The sequence below is a fragment of the Corvus moneduloides genome, chromosome 12 (genome assembly GCF_009650955.1).
Source record: "Corvus moneduloides isolate bCorMon1 chromosome 12, bCorMon1.pri, whole genome shotgun sequence".
Taxonomy (NCBI): domain Eukaryota; kingdom Metazoa; phylum Chordata; class Aves; order Passeriformes; family Corvidae; genus Corvus; species Corvus moneduloides.
The window spans coordinates 7,124,401-7,139,547 of NC_045487.1; the positions used below are offsets into that span (position 1 = coordinate 7,124,401).

Below are 15,147 nucleotides of genomic sequence, written 5' to 3' on the forward strand. Positions count from 1 at the left end.
CGCACCGCCCCGCACCGCCCCGCACCGCCAGCCCCGCCCCGCCCCGCACCGCCCCGCACCGCCCCGCCCCGCCAGCCCCGCACCGCCCCGCCCCGCACCGCCCCGCACCGCCCCGCCCCGCCCCGCACAGCCCCGCCCCGCCCCGCCCCGCACCGCCCCGCACCGCACCGCCAGCCCCGCACCGCCCCGCCCCGCCAGCCCCGCACCGCCCCGCCCCGCCCCGCCAGCCCCGCACCGCCCCGCCCCGCACAGCCCCGCCCCGCACCGCACCGCACCGCCCCGCCCCGCCAGCCCCGCACCGCTCCGCCCCGCACCGCCCCGCACCGCACCGCCCCGCCCCGCACCGCACCGCCCCGCACCGCCCCGCCAGCCCCGCCCCGCACCGCTCCGCACCGCCCCGCACCGCCCCGCACCGCACCGCACCGCACCGCCCCGCCAGCCCCGCCCCGCACCGCCCCGCCAGCGCCGCCCCGCCCCGCCCCGCACCGCACCGCCAGCCCCGCACCGCTCCGCCCCGCACAGCCCCGACCCGCCCCGCCCCGCCAGCCCCACCCCGCCCCGCACCGCCCCACACCGCACCGCCCCGCCAGCCCTGCACCGCCAGCCCCGCCCCGCCCCGCCCCGCACCGCCCCGCCCCGCCCCGCCCCGCCAGCCCCGGCAGCATCTCCAGGCCCGGAGGCCCAGCCGGTCCCGGTTGCACAGCTTGCCCCGGCGGCATTGCTGCCTTGGTTGCATGGCCAACTCCAGCTGTGTCACCACATTTGTATTGCCACCCCTGGCTGCATCGCCAGTCGCAGGCTGCATCGCCACCCTGTTTGCATCTCCAGCCTTGGCTGCATCGCCATCCCCCAGTTGCATCACCAGTCCCAGTTATATTTCCAAGGCCAATTATATTTCCATCCCAGTTGCTCTGCCAGCACCAGTTGCATCATCCAGCTCCAGTAGCATCACCAACCCTGGTTATGTCACCAACCCCGGTTATGTCACCAACCCCAACCACACTGCCATCCCCATCATGTTGCACCCCCTGGTCGCATCCCCAACCCCAGCTGCATCATTGGCCCTGTGGTTTTTCCCAAAGCCCCATCTCCTGGGGTGCCTGCAGGCAGCAAGCATCTCACGTCTTGGTTATGGCTGGCTTCGCCACCCAGCTCTGAAGGACAAGGCAGGCCTAGCATGCAGAAGCAAAGTGTGTTTATTGTTTTGTAAATCTGCTGATTTCAAGTTGGTCTTGCCCAAGGAGCCTAGCTCGCTGCTCTGTAAGCCACACCTACTGCGCCGCCGCCATGCTACCTCTGCGACCACTTGGTAAATCAGAGCTTGCTCTTGTTATGTGAGTTGCTCTGTCCCAGGTGAGCAGAAGCCACAGCACCACCGGTCCACAGCCTCTAAAGTGCCTAAAAATGGCTTGCTAGTGACAAGGGCCTGTGCATACGCTGGAATTCACGTGTGTAATGTTAATGAGCTGGCAGCATGGTTAATTATCCACCCACTAGTGGGAAGTGACAAGCCTCTGAAGTAAAATAAATCACCATTCCCAAAAGAAGAACCAATCACTGTGGAAATGGGTGCCAGCCCATCCACCTGAGCTCTTGGTCTTGCTCACTTTCCTTCCAAACTCAGCTCCAAGTCCTTTGCTCCCCTGCACGGCAGTTTGTGGTGCCTACCATCATGGAGGGAAGCTGGCCCTCACTCCTTTCAGTTCTTTTTAGGCTCCTTAAGGACCTTGTGTTCACGCAGGATCTTCCCCAACTTCCCAGCCTTTAGGCTGGATCTCGCCTGCCCTGGCTCCCCCTGCTCCTCTTGGCTCCCTAGCAGGATTTCATTGATATAACTGAGTGTCAGGTTGCTGAAGACCATGTTGAAGTGGTGGGCACCTCGCAACTCCTGGACGTACACCTTCTGCTTTTGTTGGTTGCGCCATCGCTTGCACAGCTCCAAGCTGCGTGTGTTGACGCTGTCGTCCCCATCGCCATAAATTATGTCCACGGGGTCCTCATAAGGGAAATGCTCATCATAAATGTAAGTCTCTGCGGTGGGGAAGCCCGTGCCATAGAGGCAATATGTGTCCACCCCAGGAGGGGGTAAATCCTTCAGCAAGTCCTTCATGTCCTCCCACATGTACCAGCCATCCTCCAGGTTGACGTCGGTGAAGAAGCGCCGGTAGTCACGGTAGGTGTAGTTGTAGGAGGGTGTGGAGATGAAGACATGGCTCTCGGGCCAGGCCAGGGTTGTGGGGAACATCCAGGGGCTGGTGGTGGTCATGCGCTGCTCTTCACGGAGTTTGATGTTGGACATGAGCGGGATGCCCTGTTCGTCACCTGCGGGACACACAAGGGCTCATCACAACCAGCACCACAATGTCTCCTCACAGACGGAGCCTTTGGGAAGCTGGGCTGGGATCAGCCCTCCCCACAGTGACTCACCACTGTCTCCCGGCCTTCTCCAGCTCAGCTCTTCCCCTCCTTACCCCTACCCTGCCCATAACCTTATGTCCTCTCCTCACCTCCCTGACTGCAGATATCCAGAACAGCCTTCCAAACTCTTCACATCTCTAGCTGCTTGGAGGGGCTGAGTGGAGACAAACCTGGATGTGTGATGGCACAGACCAACCCAGCCCTGAACATTCCCTGCAAGCCTGGCACCTCCACACCTGCCTGCAGGGACAGGAGCGAGCAGAGCCCAATAGTGGGCGGCCAACTTGCATGTTACCTTCAAGCCTTGGCATTTTTGGTATGTCTGGAGTCCTGAGTCCATGGAATGACCTCAGACGACCTTAAAAATATCTCTGGCTCTTGTGGCAACAGAGAAAAATTTTAGCAGGTGACTTAAGGGTGATGCAAGGGGCCAGATGTTAAAACCTTCAAGCACATGATTTTTAATCTCATGCGTTTTTGAACTGGTGACGTGTAGATATTCTGGGCTGTCAGCATTAGGCAAGTGATTGTGGCTTTCTGGGCTGCAAAGAGGCTAAACAGGAACTGGGTCCCCCACCTCTTTTCACCACTGTGCCCTTTCCCTGCCCACCACCACCCTTTCATTTCTGCAGGACAGAAAGAAAACAAAGAGGTGGCTGCACAGGAGTCACCCACCGGATGCCAGGATACGCAGGGGCTTGACAGTGCCTCCCCAGGGGGCACCCAGGGAGATGAACCCCCCAATGTACTGATCTTTCCAGGCTTGGGTCTGCTGCAGCAGGAAATAGAGGACATGCAGGTTGCCCATGCTGTGTGCAATGAGGAAGACAGGTCTCTGGTACTCGTCGTGCATCTCCTCAATCAGCGCCTTCAGGTTCTGGAAGTATTCGGGCTGCTCCTCTGTGGACAAGAGGGGAGCATGATGGCATGAGGGCCATCCTGCTTCCCTCTGTGCATGGGGGGCCTGGCCACAACCCCCAGACTTACGGGGTCCAACCCTCCAGTCGTAGGGGGCTGCCCGAACCGTCTGGTCTCTCACGTAGCCATTGTTCACCAGGTTCTGCACCATGGTGTGTAGGTAACCTGTGGGCAGAGGCAACAAGTGGGAATTAGGTCTGTGGTCTTCTCTTGTCAACCTTTTTCCATTCTGGTCCTGGTCATGGCCAAAATGTTCTCTGGTAAGCCCTGTAGCTCAGTGGCTCCAGCCGGACATAGTGACTCTGTGCATCCCACTGAGTACTGGGGTCAAGGATGGGGTGGTCCCTGCCAGCAGGGAGTGTGTCCCCAAGGCTAATGTCCCTCACTCCCAGTGCCCTGGGCTCTCTGCAGAACCAGTCCCTGCCGGACACATGGGGACACCTCCCCATTTGCAGGGAGCATGTGGGATTCCCAGACACCCTGGCCTCTCCTCCTCTCACCTGCCAGCTTGCTCTGATCCAAGTATTCCACAGAATAAGTCTTGCCAAAGCCAGGCACGCGGATGTGCACCCCTGGGGCATTGGACATTTTCCGAGAGGTTCGGTTGTACACCACCCTGTGGGGACAGGACAGGAGGTGGCAGAAGAGCCATGTCCCCACGGGGAACATGGGGCTGGGGTGGAGATCACTGGGTAGCAGCTTGGACCTGGCCATTGCCGAGCCTTGTGTGGGTGTGAGATGCACTGGAGCGCAGCCAGTGTCCATGCTGCTCGCCTGGCATCCCAGGACAGGAGGTTCTGGCACAACCAGCTGCCGCAGCCCCCACACCCTGCAGCCCTGGACAGGGTGGCAGCATTTCCAGTGGGTGCTCAGGGTGGTCTGCCTGGGCTTGAGCACACGGCAGGGGCATGGGAAAGGGACAGACACTCAGAGCACTAGCCAGTCACTTGTGTTCCCAAACAATCCCATGGTCCTCCCATTTTTTTCCATGTGTGCTAGATCATGGCCAGGGGGAGGAGAGGGGAGGGAGATCCCTGGTAGGTCATTTCCCCAGGGAGCTCCCAGGGTAGGGTTGGATGGTACCTGGTGTTATCGATCCAGCAGTCAACTCCCACTGGCAGAAAGGTGTTGAGGTTGAGCCAGATGGTGAAATAATCCTCTGTTTTGCGGTAGCACATCCAGTTCACCACATCTGGCTTGTCCAGCTTTGCTTCCAGCTGGTTCCCAAGACACCCGGGCACTGGAGGCACCGCAGAGGGAGAGCAGAGCCAGTTACAAACCCCATCCCACTGACCCTGTGGGGCTGCCCAGCCTGGCACTTACCCAGCCCCCAGGCAGTGCTCCCCTGGGGTTGCCTGGCTGGGGATGGCTGGGCACCTGCTGGAACAGCATCCCTGGAGAACACCCCGCTCTGCACAGGAGAGAGGGTTCTTGGAGCTGAGATGCTGGGTGAGCATGAAAACAATGCTAAAAATTCATCCTTGGGAACCCCTAGAGCTGCCTTTCCATGGGGCGACCCCCAGAGCTGCCACCCTTGGCTCAAACATGTGAGTCCCCACCAGCACAAAGTACCCTAGATTATTTCCCCTCTCTGGATGGGTTTCCACCTTCCTCTCCTTGCTGCAACCTGGGGGAAGAAATCGGTGCTGCTTGGGGCTGCCCATTCCTAAGGCAGTCCTGACAACTCCTCCTGGTGTAGCAGGCAGCTCAGGGATGCAGCGCTCCCAGGGAGAGCTTCCTGAACTTTAAACCCTCCATACAGGCTGAACAAGGCCTCTGAAATGGTTTGGTGCTGAGTGGAACTGTACTCTGTGGAAATTCCGTGGGAATAGTGGGTGCAGGAAACACAGCACAGCTTTGAGCAAGTTCATTTGTGAGCCCTGGCCTCCCTCAGTGGATGGTGACAGTCACTAGGGTGTTTGGTCTGCCTCTGGGAGCTTCAGCGTGGCTCCCAGCAGGGATGGGACACCCATCCTGCTGCTACCCTGATCTATGTGCCTGTGCTGGGATCAGACAGCATGGAGAGCTTTCCCAGCTGTGTGCAGGAGCCAGGAGCCAGCTCCTGGTGCCAGCACTGACTGTGAGGGTGAGGACAAGAGGTGAATGACTGCAGGGGACATTGAACCTGGTGGAATGGGAGCACCAGGTGACAAATCCCAAGGCCCCAGCCGGTCCAAGGACTTTCCTGCAGTACACGGCTGGTGTGAACCGTCAATGCCTTGTGCCACGTGGGAGGGGAAGGAGAGGGAGCAGTTACCTTCCTCCACCTGCCTCACAGCTCTTTCATGACTATGGCATATCCCCAGGTGTTCAGGGAGGGTCTAATCCTGTCTTCAAAGCACCTGGATGTGGACCAGGCAGGTGTAGGAGAGCCCTGGTAGGGAGTGGGCAGAAGGGACTTCCCTGGTCAGCAAGAGGAGCAGGACCATGAGTGGCTCTGACAGCTCTGAAGGTGCACAGCCAGCACACCCCTGCCCCTGGCACACAGCACTGAGCTCTGCCTCTCCTTCCAGAGGACATTAGGTAATTATTAAGGGAGATCTGTGAGGGCAGAGGGGTTATCAGTGGTCCCAAGGGCACTGGGGGTTTCCGGGACGCCCGGGCCAGGGGGATGGGTTACTTGCGGATGTCGAGCGGCACGAGGGGCAGCCAAGCAGCACAAGGGGCATCTCGGTCTGGCTGGGCGTGGGACATGGCCTGAGGCTGCTACTGGGGACAAAAGGAGATGCTCCGACCATCACAGGTAATCCTGAAAAGAGGCACCTGGTGACAGTGACCCGGGTCTTCTGACCAGCCCCAGGACACGGATGCCTGCACTCCTGAAGGGATTTTACAGGGTCAGCCCTTGGCATTGCATTAGGGAGGGGTCTTCTGCTTTTTCTCTTCTCTTTTTTTAAGGGGAAATGCCTCATGATTCAAGAAAAAGGAGGAAAACCCCAGCTGTTCTCAGCAGAGTTTTCCTGGCAAAAGCTGAGCTCAAGTGCCCAGTGATGGCACAGGGGCAAAGGAAGGCAGAGCCATGCAGCACAGAGGCACCAGCTGGTGGTGGCTGCTTCCACCTCCCTGAGATGATGCCTCCACATCTCCTTTAACCTCCCTGTGCCCCTCTTCCTGCTGGCTTGCCCCCAGTCAGAGTGGGCATTGGGTGGGATGTGAGATGGATCCTCTTTTGCAGCAGCAGAGGATGACCCAGCCATCACCAGGGAATGGGAGAAGACACAGGATGGGGTGGGCTTCAGGAAAGTGAGAGGTGGTGGATGCACCCACTGCACCAATGGCAGCCACTCTGGGAAGTGGCAGAAGAGGTTGTGCTGCAGTCCCTGTCCCTCTGCCAGCAGAGTTCCCCAGACCCAAACACAAACAAGCCCTAAAACACCCTGTGAGCCAGGTGTGAGATATCAGAGACCCATATCTGGGGTGTCCAGTCTGTCTCAGCTCCAAAAACTCTACCTGGGCATGGCCAGCCCTGTGTCCCTATCCCAGTGAATGGGAGGGGACTGGAGAGCCGTGTGACACCCTCACTTGGTGGCTCCAATCCAGCCAGCCAAGAACCATCGCAGCCAAAACCCACTTAGTCACCGGCAGAGCAGCACCCCAGCCTCACCATCTGCTTTGTGGGGCTGTATGGCAGCCAGGGTGCCCACCCGTACCCCGCATGGTGCCCACGCTGGCGCGACCTTACCGAGTACCACGGGCGGTGTGCTGTTGGTCGGGGGAGCTTCTGGGGTGGTGGTGGGTGGGAAGAGGACGTTGAAGAGCCAGAACTGGGACGTGGGCTGCAGGAGCAGCGACAGCGTCAGCAACGCAAGCCCGGCGCCGCTGCTCCCCATGGCAGGCTCGGCCGGGATCCTCCGGGCGGCTCCAAGCCAAACAGCCTTTTATAATTTTTACGCAGGTTCAGCCAAGAGGCACCCGGGCTGCAGGGGAGGGGAGAGCTGCAAGGGGCTGGCCATGAGGAGGAGGAGGGACGGGGAGGGACGAAGGACTGGCCTTATGGACAAGCCATGGCCTGTCAAAACCAGTCCGGGGGTTCCCAGGGGTTCTTTCTGCCCCGAGAGCCCTGCTTAGGGGTGCTGCACGTTGAGCAGCTTCCCGGTGCCTCGGTGTCCCTTTGCTGTGTTCTGGGGAGGTGGCTGCCACGTTCTTGCCCCTGCATGGTTCTCTAGGGGTAACCCCCCAGGGCTGCTCACTCCCTGCCTCGGTGAATACAGCCCCTCTCCACTCCTCCTGTCCCTGGCAGGAGATGCTGGTGCTGCCAGTGTGGCTGGGTGGACCCAAGGTATCTGGGAGAAGATAGAGGGGTTGGGATAGGAAAAGACATATCTGGGCAGCTCCTTGTGCCACATGGCAGTGCCACCACATTCCCCAGTGCGACCCTGGGCACTGCCCCTGCCCCATGACCCCCTGCCCAGGCTGCCCCATGCAGCATCTTCCCAGTATCCCCTGGAAAGCCCCCTCCGTGACAGTCCCAGGGGGGGAAGCCCTTGCAGCTCCAGCCTGCACTGGGTACTGGGGACCCTCAGGGACCAGAGATGCTCAGGCTGGAAGGAACCTTAAAGTTCATCTCATTTTAAACCCCTGCCATAGGCAGGGACACCTCCCACTTGACCCAGATGCTCCAAGCCCCATCCAACGTGCCCTTGAACACTTCAAGGGATGGGGCAAAATAGCACTCTTCTGCTGAAGGGAAGATTTCTTCTTCCTCCCAGGGAAGTGCGAGGTGGGACAGGGATGTGTGGGGCTGGAGGGCACTGGTGGGTGGGCTGGCTGATGGGGTGGGTTCCCCGTGGGGCAGAGGGGCCCCTTCCTGCAGAATGGGGAGGAAGGGCAATAGAATATGTGGGGTGGCACCTGTAGGTGCCCATCCAAGTTCGGTCTATGCAACCCAACTCCCCGCAGCCGCCTCCCTCCCTCCCTCCCTCCTTAACGCGGCTCCTGCAAAAGCGCCGCTGGCACTCGGATCCGAGCCGAGGCTGCTGCAGCCGCAGCGCAGAGCACGGACCCGGCGGGGCCGCAGCCGCCGCTGCTGCTCCTGTTCCCCGGCGGGACCCGGGGGCTCCCTCTGGGCGCGGCGGAGGTTTCACAGCCGCTCCCGCAGCATCCTGCTCCCCTCCCTGCCTGCGCATCCCTGCGGCGCCGGCATCTTCCCAGGGCGCATCCCTGTGCCTGATCAGTGCCCGGGGACATTCCCAGAACCCGGGTGTTCAGTCTGGCCTGCGCTGGCAGCCTCGTTGGGGTGGCGTGGGAGTGGAAAACATCGAAATGGGTCCCCACGTTGTCCCTGCAGTGCTGCAGCAAAGTGGGGTCCCCCCGGCTGTCACAGACATGCCCCCCACATGCCAAATGTGAGCCTGGATAGCTCAGTTGGGAGAGCATCAGACTTTTAATCTGAGGGTCCAGGGTTCAAGCCCCTGTTCAGGCGGTGTTTTTATCCTTTAGGAGCCCATGGGCAGGAGCGGCACCTCTTCCAGCCGGGACAGTCCCTCCCGGGGGAGCTGAGGCAGGGAAGGAGCAGGGGATTGAGGTCTCCACTGCTCCATCCCGCAGTGAAGGGTGCTCGGGTGCCCCAGCTGACTTCAAGCAGTGTTCCCAAAGTTTGGGCTCCTGCTGTCAACTGTTTTTTCTGCATAACGACCTCCATGAAGATACCGAAGGGACAGGAGCATCTCTCCTGGGAGGGAAGCCAGGCTCTGTTCAGCAGTGCCCAGTGCCAGGACCAGAGGCCATGGGCACACACTGGAACACAGGAGGCTCCAGCTGAACATCAGGACACCCTTTTTCACTGGGAGGGTAAAGAGTGGAAGTTTCCCAGCAGAGACCTGCATCATTTTAAGGGAATACAATTCATGTGAGAGCAGAGGCTGCAGTGACTCGTGGGGCCACCACAGTCTCAGTCCAGCTCTGGACTGCACTGTAGGTGTATTGACACTTCAGGATATTTTTGCAAAATGAAAATCTTTTAACAGAAAACCAAGCAATTTTGGGTGAAAAACATCCCCTATCCTATGTAAATTTTTTACATTTTTCACCCTGAACATACATCAGTTGCTCAAGCATAGTATATTATTTTTCAGATAAGTTTAGTGGCCTTACAGTGACTTTTGGGGGGAAGAAAAGAGGAATTGAGAAGTTATGTATTTCCTTGTGTTTCTGCTGCTCAGCTGGGCAAAAGTGGGGCAGGCACTGCTGCTGCTGCTAATATGCGACCTCTCCATTGCCTTCTCTTCCTTCTGTATTATCTTTAGAAGGGAAAAATGCTTTTTGAGCTTTCCCTAAGTAAAGTGATATGTTTTCAGTAAAGGAATGTTGGAGGAGTGTGAAGTCGTGCAAGCAGTGCCCTATAAACTCTAAATCCTAAAAGTAAATGTGCAATGATTTTTTTTCTTCATTTCTTTCTCTGGATAAGATACAAAAGAAAATAAATTTATTTTGTGCAGTTAGAAAACCCCTCCCTCTCCCTTTCCCAAGCACCAGCCCTGCAGACGCCTGAACCCATCTGCCCGAGTGCTGCAGCCTTCTGCTGCTTTCAGATGCCCCCACAGTGGTGAGTTGAGACCCACTGCTTGCGTGGTGCCTTTTTCACCACCAGCCTCTGCCACACCTTATGTAACTTCTCTTTTGAAAGCTGCCGACCAGAGTGAGTTCTGCACGGCTGTCAGGAGAGGGCACCAAGTCCAAGAAAACAGGGTGACTCCATTAAAGCTCCAGAAGGGTAAAGGCAACAGTTTCAGAGGCTTCCCCAGGATGAAGCATCTCCTGGTGCACCCAGAGATCTCCCCCTGCTTCTTGGTGCCCATGAGACCTCGAGTTCTCAGACCTACAGTTTGTCAGGGTCATCCCTCAGCTCTGGGTGGGTTTTGCCTCTGCTGTGAAAGCATCCCTGGAGGTCCTGTAACCAAAATCCTGTTCCCCTGGAGCAGGGAGTGCTGGCAGCAGGGCTTTCATCAGGCTGATCTTCCTTCTGCTGTGGCAGATCATTCACGCCCTGGGGGACAGGAGCTGAGCAAGCTGCTGCCTCCCACCTCCTCTCACTCTGCAGAGCAGCCACTGCATCTTTTGGTCCTCTTCCTGCAAAACGGTGAGGAAGTGGAACGTGGAAGGCTGGGCAAATTCCTCTAAATTCTCAAGTTTGCCTGGAAAATGGAGAAGCTAGAGAGCTCTCCAGAAGTGCCACCTCAGCCTCACTGCAGAGACCCTGCACAGTGACTACAGGTCAGGAAATCTTTATTTGTGTGAGGCTGGCCACTCTCGGACCACCCAAGCTTGTGGTCCCCTCCCAGGACACGGCATCTTTGCAAACCAACCCCCCCTCAGCCGCCTCCCTCCCGGCCCTTGACAAAAGTTGCTGTGACTCGGATTCGAACCGAGGTTGCTGCGGCCACAACGCAGAGTACTGACCACTATACGATCACAGCAGAAGAGATCCTGCCACCTGCTGGGTCCTGCCACATGCTGGGACCACGGGGAGGAAAGTCCCTGCACTGTCCCCTCCCCCGGCGTGGACACGCAGCACAGCCCGGCCATCAAATCCCGTTTTATTAAGGAGGCTACAAATGGATGCTGCCGCTCGGAGCCTCGGGAATCTGGAATGGGGCCCTAAATTGTGCAAAATACTGGCAGTGCTGGGATGGCACCCAGGAAATGAGACTGCTGCAAAGGACAGCACTGTTGAGAGGCCTTATGCAGTGGGGCCATCACCCTATAATACAGCAAAGTCAGGGTTATAATCATTTCAGCTGAATCGAAGTGATACAAGAGGTGAGGAATTAATTAACTTTTTATCATCGTGTGTGATACAATAAATTTGGAGGAATTCAGTTAAAAATACAACAAATGGTACAAGGATCTCCACGGGGAGCTGAGTGATGCTGTGGGAAGGATCCAGTCAGGAAGGTCTGGGTAATCCAGAATGTCCCTGGCCCCTGTCATCCATCATGCCCAGGGTCCCACTGCCACCTCCCTGCCTGATCATGATCCCTCTCCCTGTTTCCTCCCCAATTTCATGCCTTCAAAACTGTGCTTTGGTGACTCCAGAGCTGCATTTGCTGTTCCTGGCTCTGGTGCAGGTTTGGCTCAGTGCTGGTGGAGAAGAAAGGACTCAGTGGGGGTGAGAGCTCTCTGCCCACAACCCCCTGGGTACCATCCCACTGCTGCCTCCTCCCCATCCCTCCATGCACCAGGGATATACAGTGGGGGATCCCTGGTGTCCCCAGGGACTCCAAGGCCCCATGTGCCCATTAGGTCCCTCATCTCACTCCATCAGCCCCATGGTGAGTCCCAGAGGACCTGTGGGCATCTCTGCTCATCATGGAGCCTCCAGTGCCACGTGTGCCCCATGGAAATGCACACAACACCAAGAGCCTATCCTGCCTCCACACACCAGCTTGGAACAGGAAGCACAGCCACCAAGAAGAGAGGTAGAGACAGGATTTAACAGGAACACAGAATAGTGTTCCCATCCCTGGGAGGGCTCAAGACTGCACTTACAGATTTCCCATTTGAGGCCCTGGTCTTCATGGGTGTTTTTAACTACCTTGATCTCTCCTGGAGGAACACAGCAGGGCATAAGCAAGCCAGGAGGATCCCATCAGGTTTTGTCTTCCTGACCTAGGTCGTAGAGGAGCTAACAATGAGCAATGCTCTGCTTGGACTTTGAACTGACAAATGAGGAAGGACTCACTGGGAGGAGTGCCTGAGTCATTGTACAGTGGTGCTGTCATTCTGAGGGAGAGCTCTGGGATGAGCCCTGGGACAAATTCCTGTCAGGACGGTATCCAGGTCCCCAGCTAGATAAGAACAAGTCTTCAGACCAACCTAGCTCAATGTTACGCAGAAATAACTGGGAAGGACTCTCAAAGCACCAGTGAGGACTCTCTCAGTGATAGTTAATAGACCAAGGGAAGGAGGCTCACACAGTGCTATTTATTGTTTGTGGACACATTTACTCAGGGACAGGCACAACATAGTGCAGCAACAAAGGTCCTCACAGTCAGAATCCCGAATCAGCATCTCACCAGGACAAAACCTTCCCTTCCCAGTCCAGGAAGGTGCCGGTCTCCTTCTCAGAGAGGGAGGACAGCACCTTCAGCATCCCTTGCACGCTGTCATCCACTGTCAGGGGAGGCTGTGAGACAGAGGGAGAAACAGTTGTACGCTCAAGGGTCTGGCCTGAAACAGATCATTGCTCGGGACAAGAAGAGTTCCCAGTCACTCATCTCCCTCCCTCCTGTGCCTCCAGGGTATCTGCCCAGGAGCTCTCACACAGCCCAGCATGAGATACCAGCAAACTCTGCATTCTGAATGATGAGGTTCTCCCAGACCATGGACAGGAGATCTCTTACCTTACATGATCCTGTACCCCCCATGTCGGTTTGCACCCAGCCGGGGTGGAGAGCGACGCAGAGGACGCCGTGCTCCCGGTACGCCAGGGACTGGCACTTGCTCAGCATGTTCAGAGCAGCCTGTGGGGAGACAGGGAGGGGACGGTGGTGGGAGGGGAAAGGGGGCTGCAAGGGAAGGTGTGCAGGCCCCACAGCTGGGGCAGGGATAGGGCAGTTTTACCCATTCCCTGGGGTACATGATGCTCCCTCACTATCCCTGTGTGAATGCCCAGCCTAGTCCCATCCCATCACGTCCCTCTGAGGGAGACCTAGGGCTAGGCACATAACTGTGCTGTGAGAGGTAGCCAGGGACTGACAGGAGCTCAGTCACAGTGTAGAGAGGGGCACAGACTGAGGGGGGGTTGGAAGGCAGCATGATCCTTCGGAGGGAAAAATGTCTGGGCTCACCCCCAGAACAATCTGGCAGTACCTTGCTGCAGCGGTATGAGACAACTTGTCCAAAATCCCATAGATAGACATCCTCAATGGAGCCTGCATAGCTGGACATGTTGATGATGGCAGCCTTGCTGCAGCTCAGCCCTGAGCCCGGGCTCCCCTGGGCAGCCTTCTTCAGCAAGGGCAGGAACGCCTGCAAGGAGACAGAGGGGACAGGAGCACACACGGACATGGCACAGGGCAGGGGAGCAGCTCCTTCCACAGTGGGCAACACTGACACCAGGACTGGGTCATCCTCCCTCCTCTTCCCACTGTCCCAGCCTGCCAAGCTCCAGCTCCTGAGCTCCAGCCCTTGGCTCCATGAGCTTCTCATCAACTGAGAGTCCATCAGGCTCCAGAGCAGTGACAGAAGCCCCTCCCACTGGCCCTTCACACCCTCTATGATGTCCAGCTTGTGGACGTGGGAAGGGATCCTTCTGGAGCTGTGCTGTAGTGCTGGGGACTCACCTGGCCCATCAGCAGGGGTCCAGCCGTGTTGGTGGTGTAAGTCTCGGTCATGTCCTCCAATGTTTCAGAATCAAGTGTCTTAGGCTTGACCATTCCAGCGTTGTTGATGAGGAGGTTCAGCCCAGAGCCCCCCAGGTGCTCCCCAACCTTGGCTGCAGCCGCCTTGATGCTGGCGGGGTTGGTGACTTCTGCAGAGCCGACACAGGGGAGGTCAGAGCCCGCGTCCCCATGGTGGAGTCCCCTCTGTTCCCCAGAGGCAGCAGTGCCCGATGGCCCCACAGGCAGCAGCCCGTTGGCACAGCTCCCTCCCAGCACAGGACTCGCAGGGTGTGCCCAGCTTGGGCACCCGCCAGAGGAACTGGGGCAAAGGATCCCCACCTCGAGGCACCTACCGAGCGGGATGATGATGACGTTGGGGTGCTTGGAGGCCAAATTCTGTAACTCCTGTAACAGAGGGCACTGTGTAGGCACGGAGAGGCTGGAGGGGCTGTGCAAAGGCTCAGCCTTTCCCAGTCAAAGCCCACATTGCTCTGGCTCCATCCCTGCACTCCCATGGAGCCAGCAGCATGCTCCGTCTGCCCTGAACCAAAAGGGTGGGGAGCACTCCATGACCAAGTACCTCTGTTCCCTCCACACATCCCGTGCACAGCTGCTCCCATGCTGTCCCAGCCCAGCTGCCCTGGGCCACAGGTGCCTGACTGCAGCTCCAGACCCTTGCAAGTGCCCTCCCTCTTCCAATCTCCCCCTGGCACCGAGTGCTCCCATCCCCCAGCACAGCCACTGCCTCCCAGCCCGGCCTCACCTGCGCTCTCTGTCCCTTGGGGTCCCGACACGTCGCAAAGATCCACTGGGGTTGCTTTGGCATCCTCAGGAAATGCTGCACAAACCCCAGGCCGAGGCCCCGGTTGGCCCCAGTCACCAGAACAGAGTGGACACAAAGTTCTCCCATGTTGCTGCTTCTCTCTGTGCTCCAGCTCTTGCTGCTTTCTCAGCTCTCTAATATTTCCTTATAGCGTTTTCCACGAACACCCCACCCAGTCAGGGTTTACACCAACCCTTGGCTGCAGGAGGAGCAACTGCTCCAGCTCTTTGAACTCCAGGACATAGATCCCAGCTGGGAGCCAGTCCTTGTCTCCAAAGGGCAAACACCACTTGGCTTTTCCAGGCAAATTGTGCTGTCCTTGGGAAACCTGGTGCCATAAGTCAGGAGAGGAGCTTGTGGGTGAGAAGGGAGGGAGCAGCATGTGGAAGAGATGTGGGAAGCTCCATGGCTCACGTGGGCTTGATTTCTTCACAAGAAGGGCTTTCCTCCTCAGACCCACTCAACACTGGGAGCAGGCTTGATCTCATCTCCCTTCCTTGGTCCACTGAGCCAGGACATGAGCCATGAGCAGACACTCTCTGCCTTGCTCTTGCCTCCTGCAAGCCAATGCGCATTCCCTGATTGTCAGTTGAAACACGGCACCCATGGGGGAGGCAAACCCAGTGGATCCAATCTCCTGGCAGAAGGACGGGCGCCTGCATGGCC

The 15,147-nt window shown here is 58.0% G+C and overlaps 2 protein-coding genes, 1 long non-coding RNA gene and 2 other non-coding genes across 6 annotated transcripts; 2 read left to right on the plus strand and 3 right to left on the minus strand.

Moving 5' to 3' along the window:
* Nucleotides 1–1,173: 1,173 nt before the first annotated feature.
* Nucleotides 1,174–7,227, minus strand: LCAT (lecithin-cholesterol acyltransferase). The gene is made up of 6 exons (XM_032122119.1): nt 7,019–7,227; nt 4,420–4,576; nt 3,837–3,952; nt 3,406–3,501; nt 3,094–3,318; nt 1,174–2,322 (listed from the first exon to the last, which is right to left on the minus strand). Exons 1-6 carry the CDS (start codon nt 7,164–7,166, stop codon nt 1,700–1,702), a joined length of 1,365 nt encoding a protein of 454 aa, XP_031978010.1. The 5' UTR covers nt 7,167–7,227; the 3' UTR covers nt 1,174–1,699.
* Nucleotides 5,985–9,701, plus strand: LOC116450078. The gene is made up of 2 exons (XR_004242667.1): nt 5,985–6,079; nt 8,776–9,701. It is a non-coding gene; the product is annotated as an uncharacterized LOC116450078 (long non-coding RNA).
* On the plus strand, nt 8,686–8,758 carry TRNAK-UUU. Its single transcript has one exon. It is a non-coding gene; the product is annotated as a tRNA-Lys (tRNA).
* A 978-nt stretch (nt 9,702–10,679) lies between the features above and the next one.
* On the minus strand, nt 10,680–10,751 carry TRNAH-GUG. The gene has a single exon. It is a non-coding gene; the product is annotated as a tRNA-His (tRNA).
* Nucleotides 10,752–12,236: 1,485 nt separating this feature from the next.
* LOC116450070 (C-factor-like) lies at nt 12,237–14,588 on the minus strand. 2 transcript variants are annotated; one of them, XM_032122112.1, is made up of 6 exons: nt 14,422–14,588; nt 14,012–14,063; nt 13,620–13,807; nt 13,147–13,305; nt 12,678–12,797; nt 12,237–12,460 (listed from the first exon to the last, which is right to left on the minus strand). In XM_032122112.1, exons 1-6 carry the CDS (start codon nt 14,566–14,568, stop codon nt 12,347–12,349), a joined length of 780 nt encoding a protein of 259 aa, XP_031978003.1. In that variant the 5' UTR covers nt 14,569–14,588; the 3' UTR covers nt 12,237–12,346. The 2 variants fall into 2 exon arrangements, with proteins under 2 accessions (XP_031978003.1, XP_031978004.1); XM_032122113.1 differs by lacking the exon at nt 14,012–14,063 and having other exon boundaries at nt 14,422–14,501.
* Nucleotides 14,589–15,147: the final 559 nt, after the last annotated feature.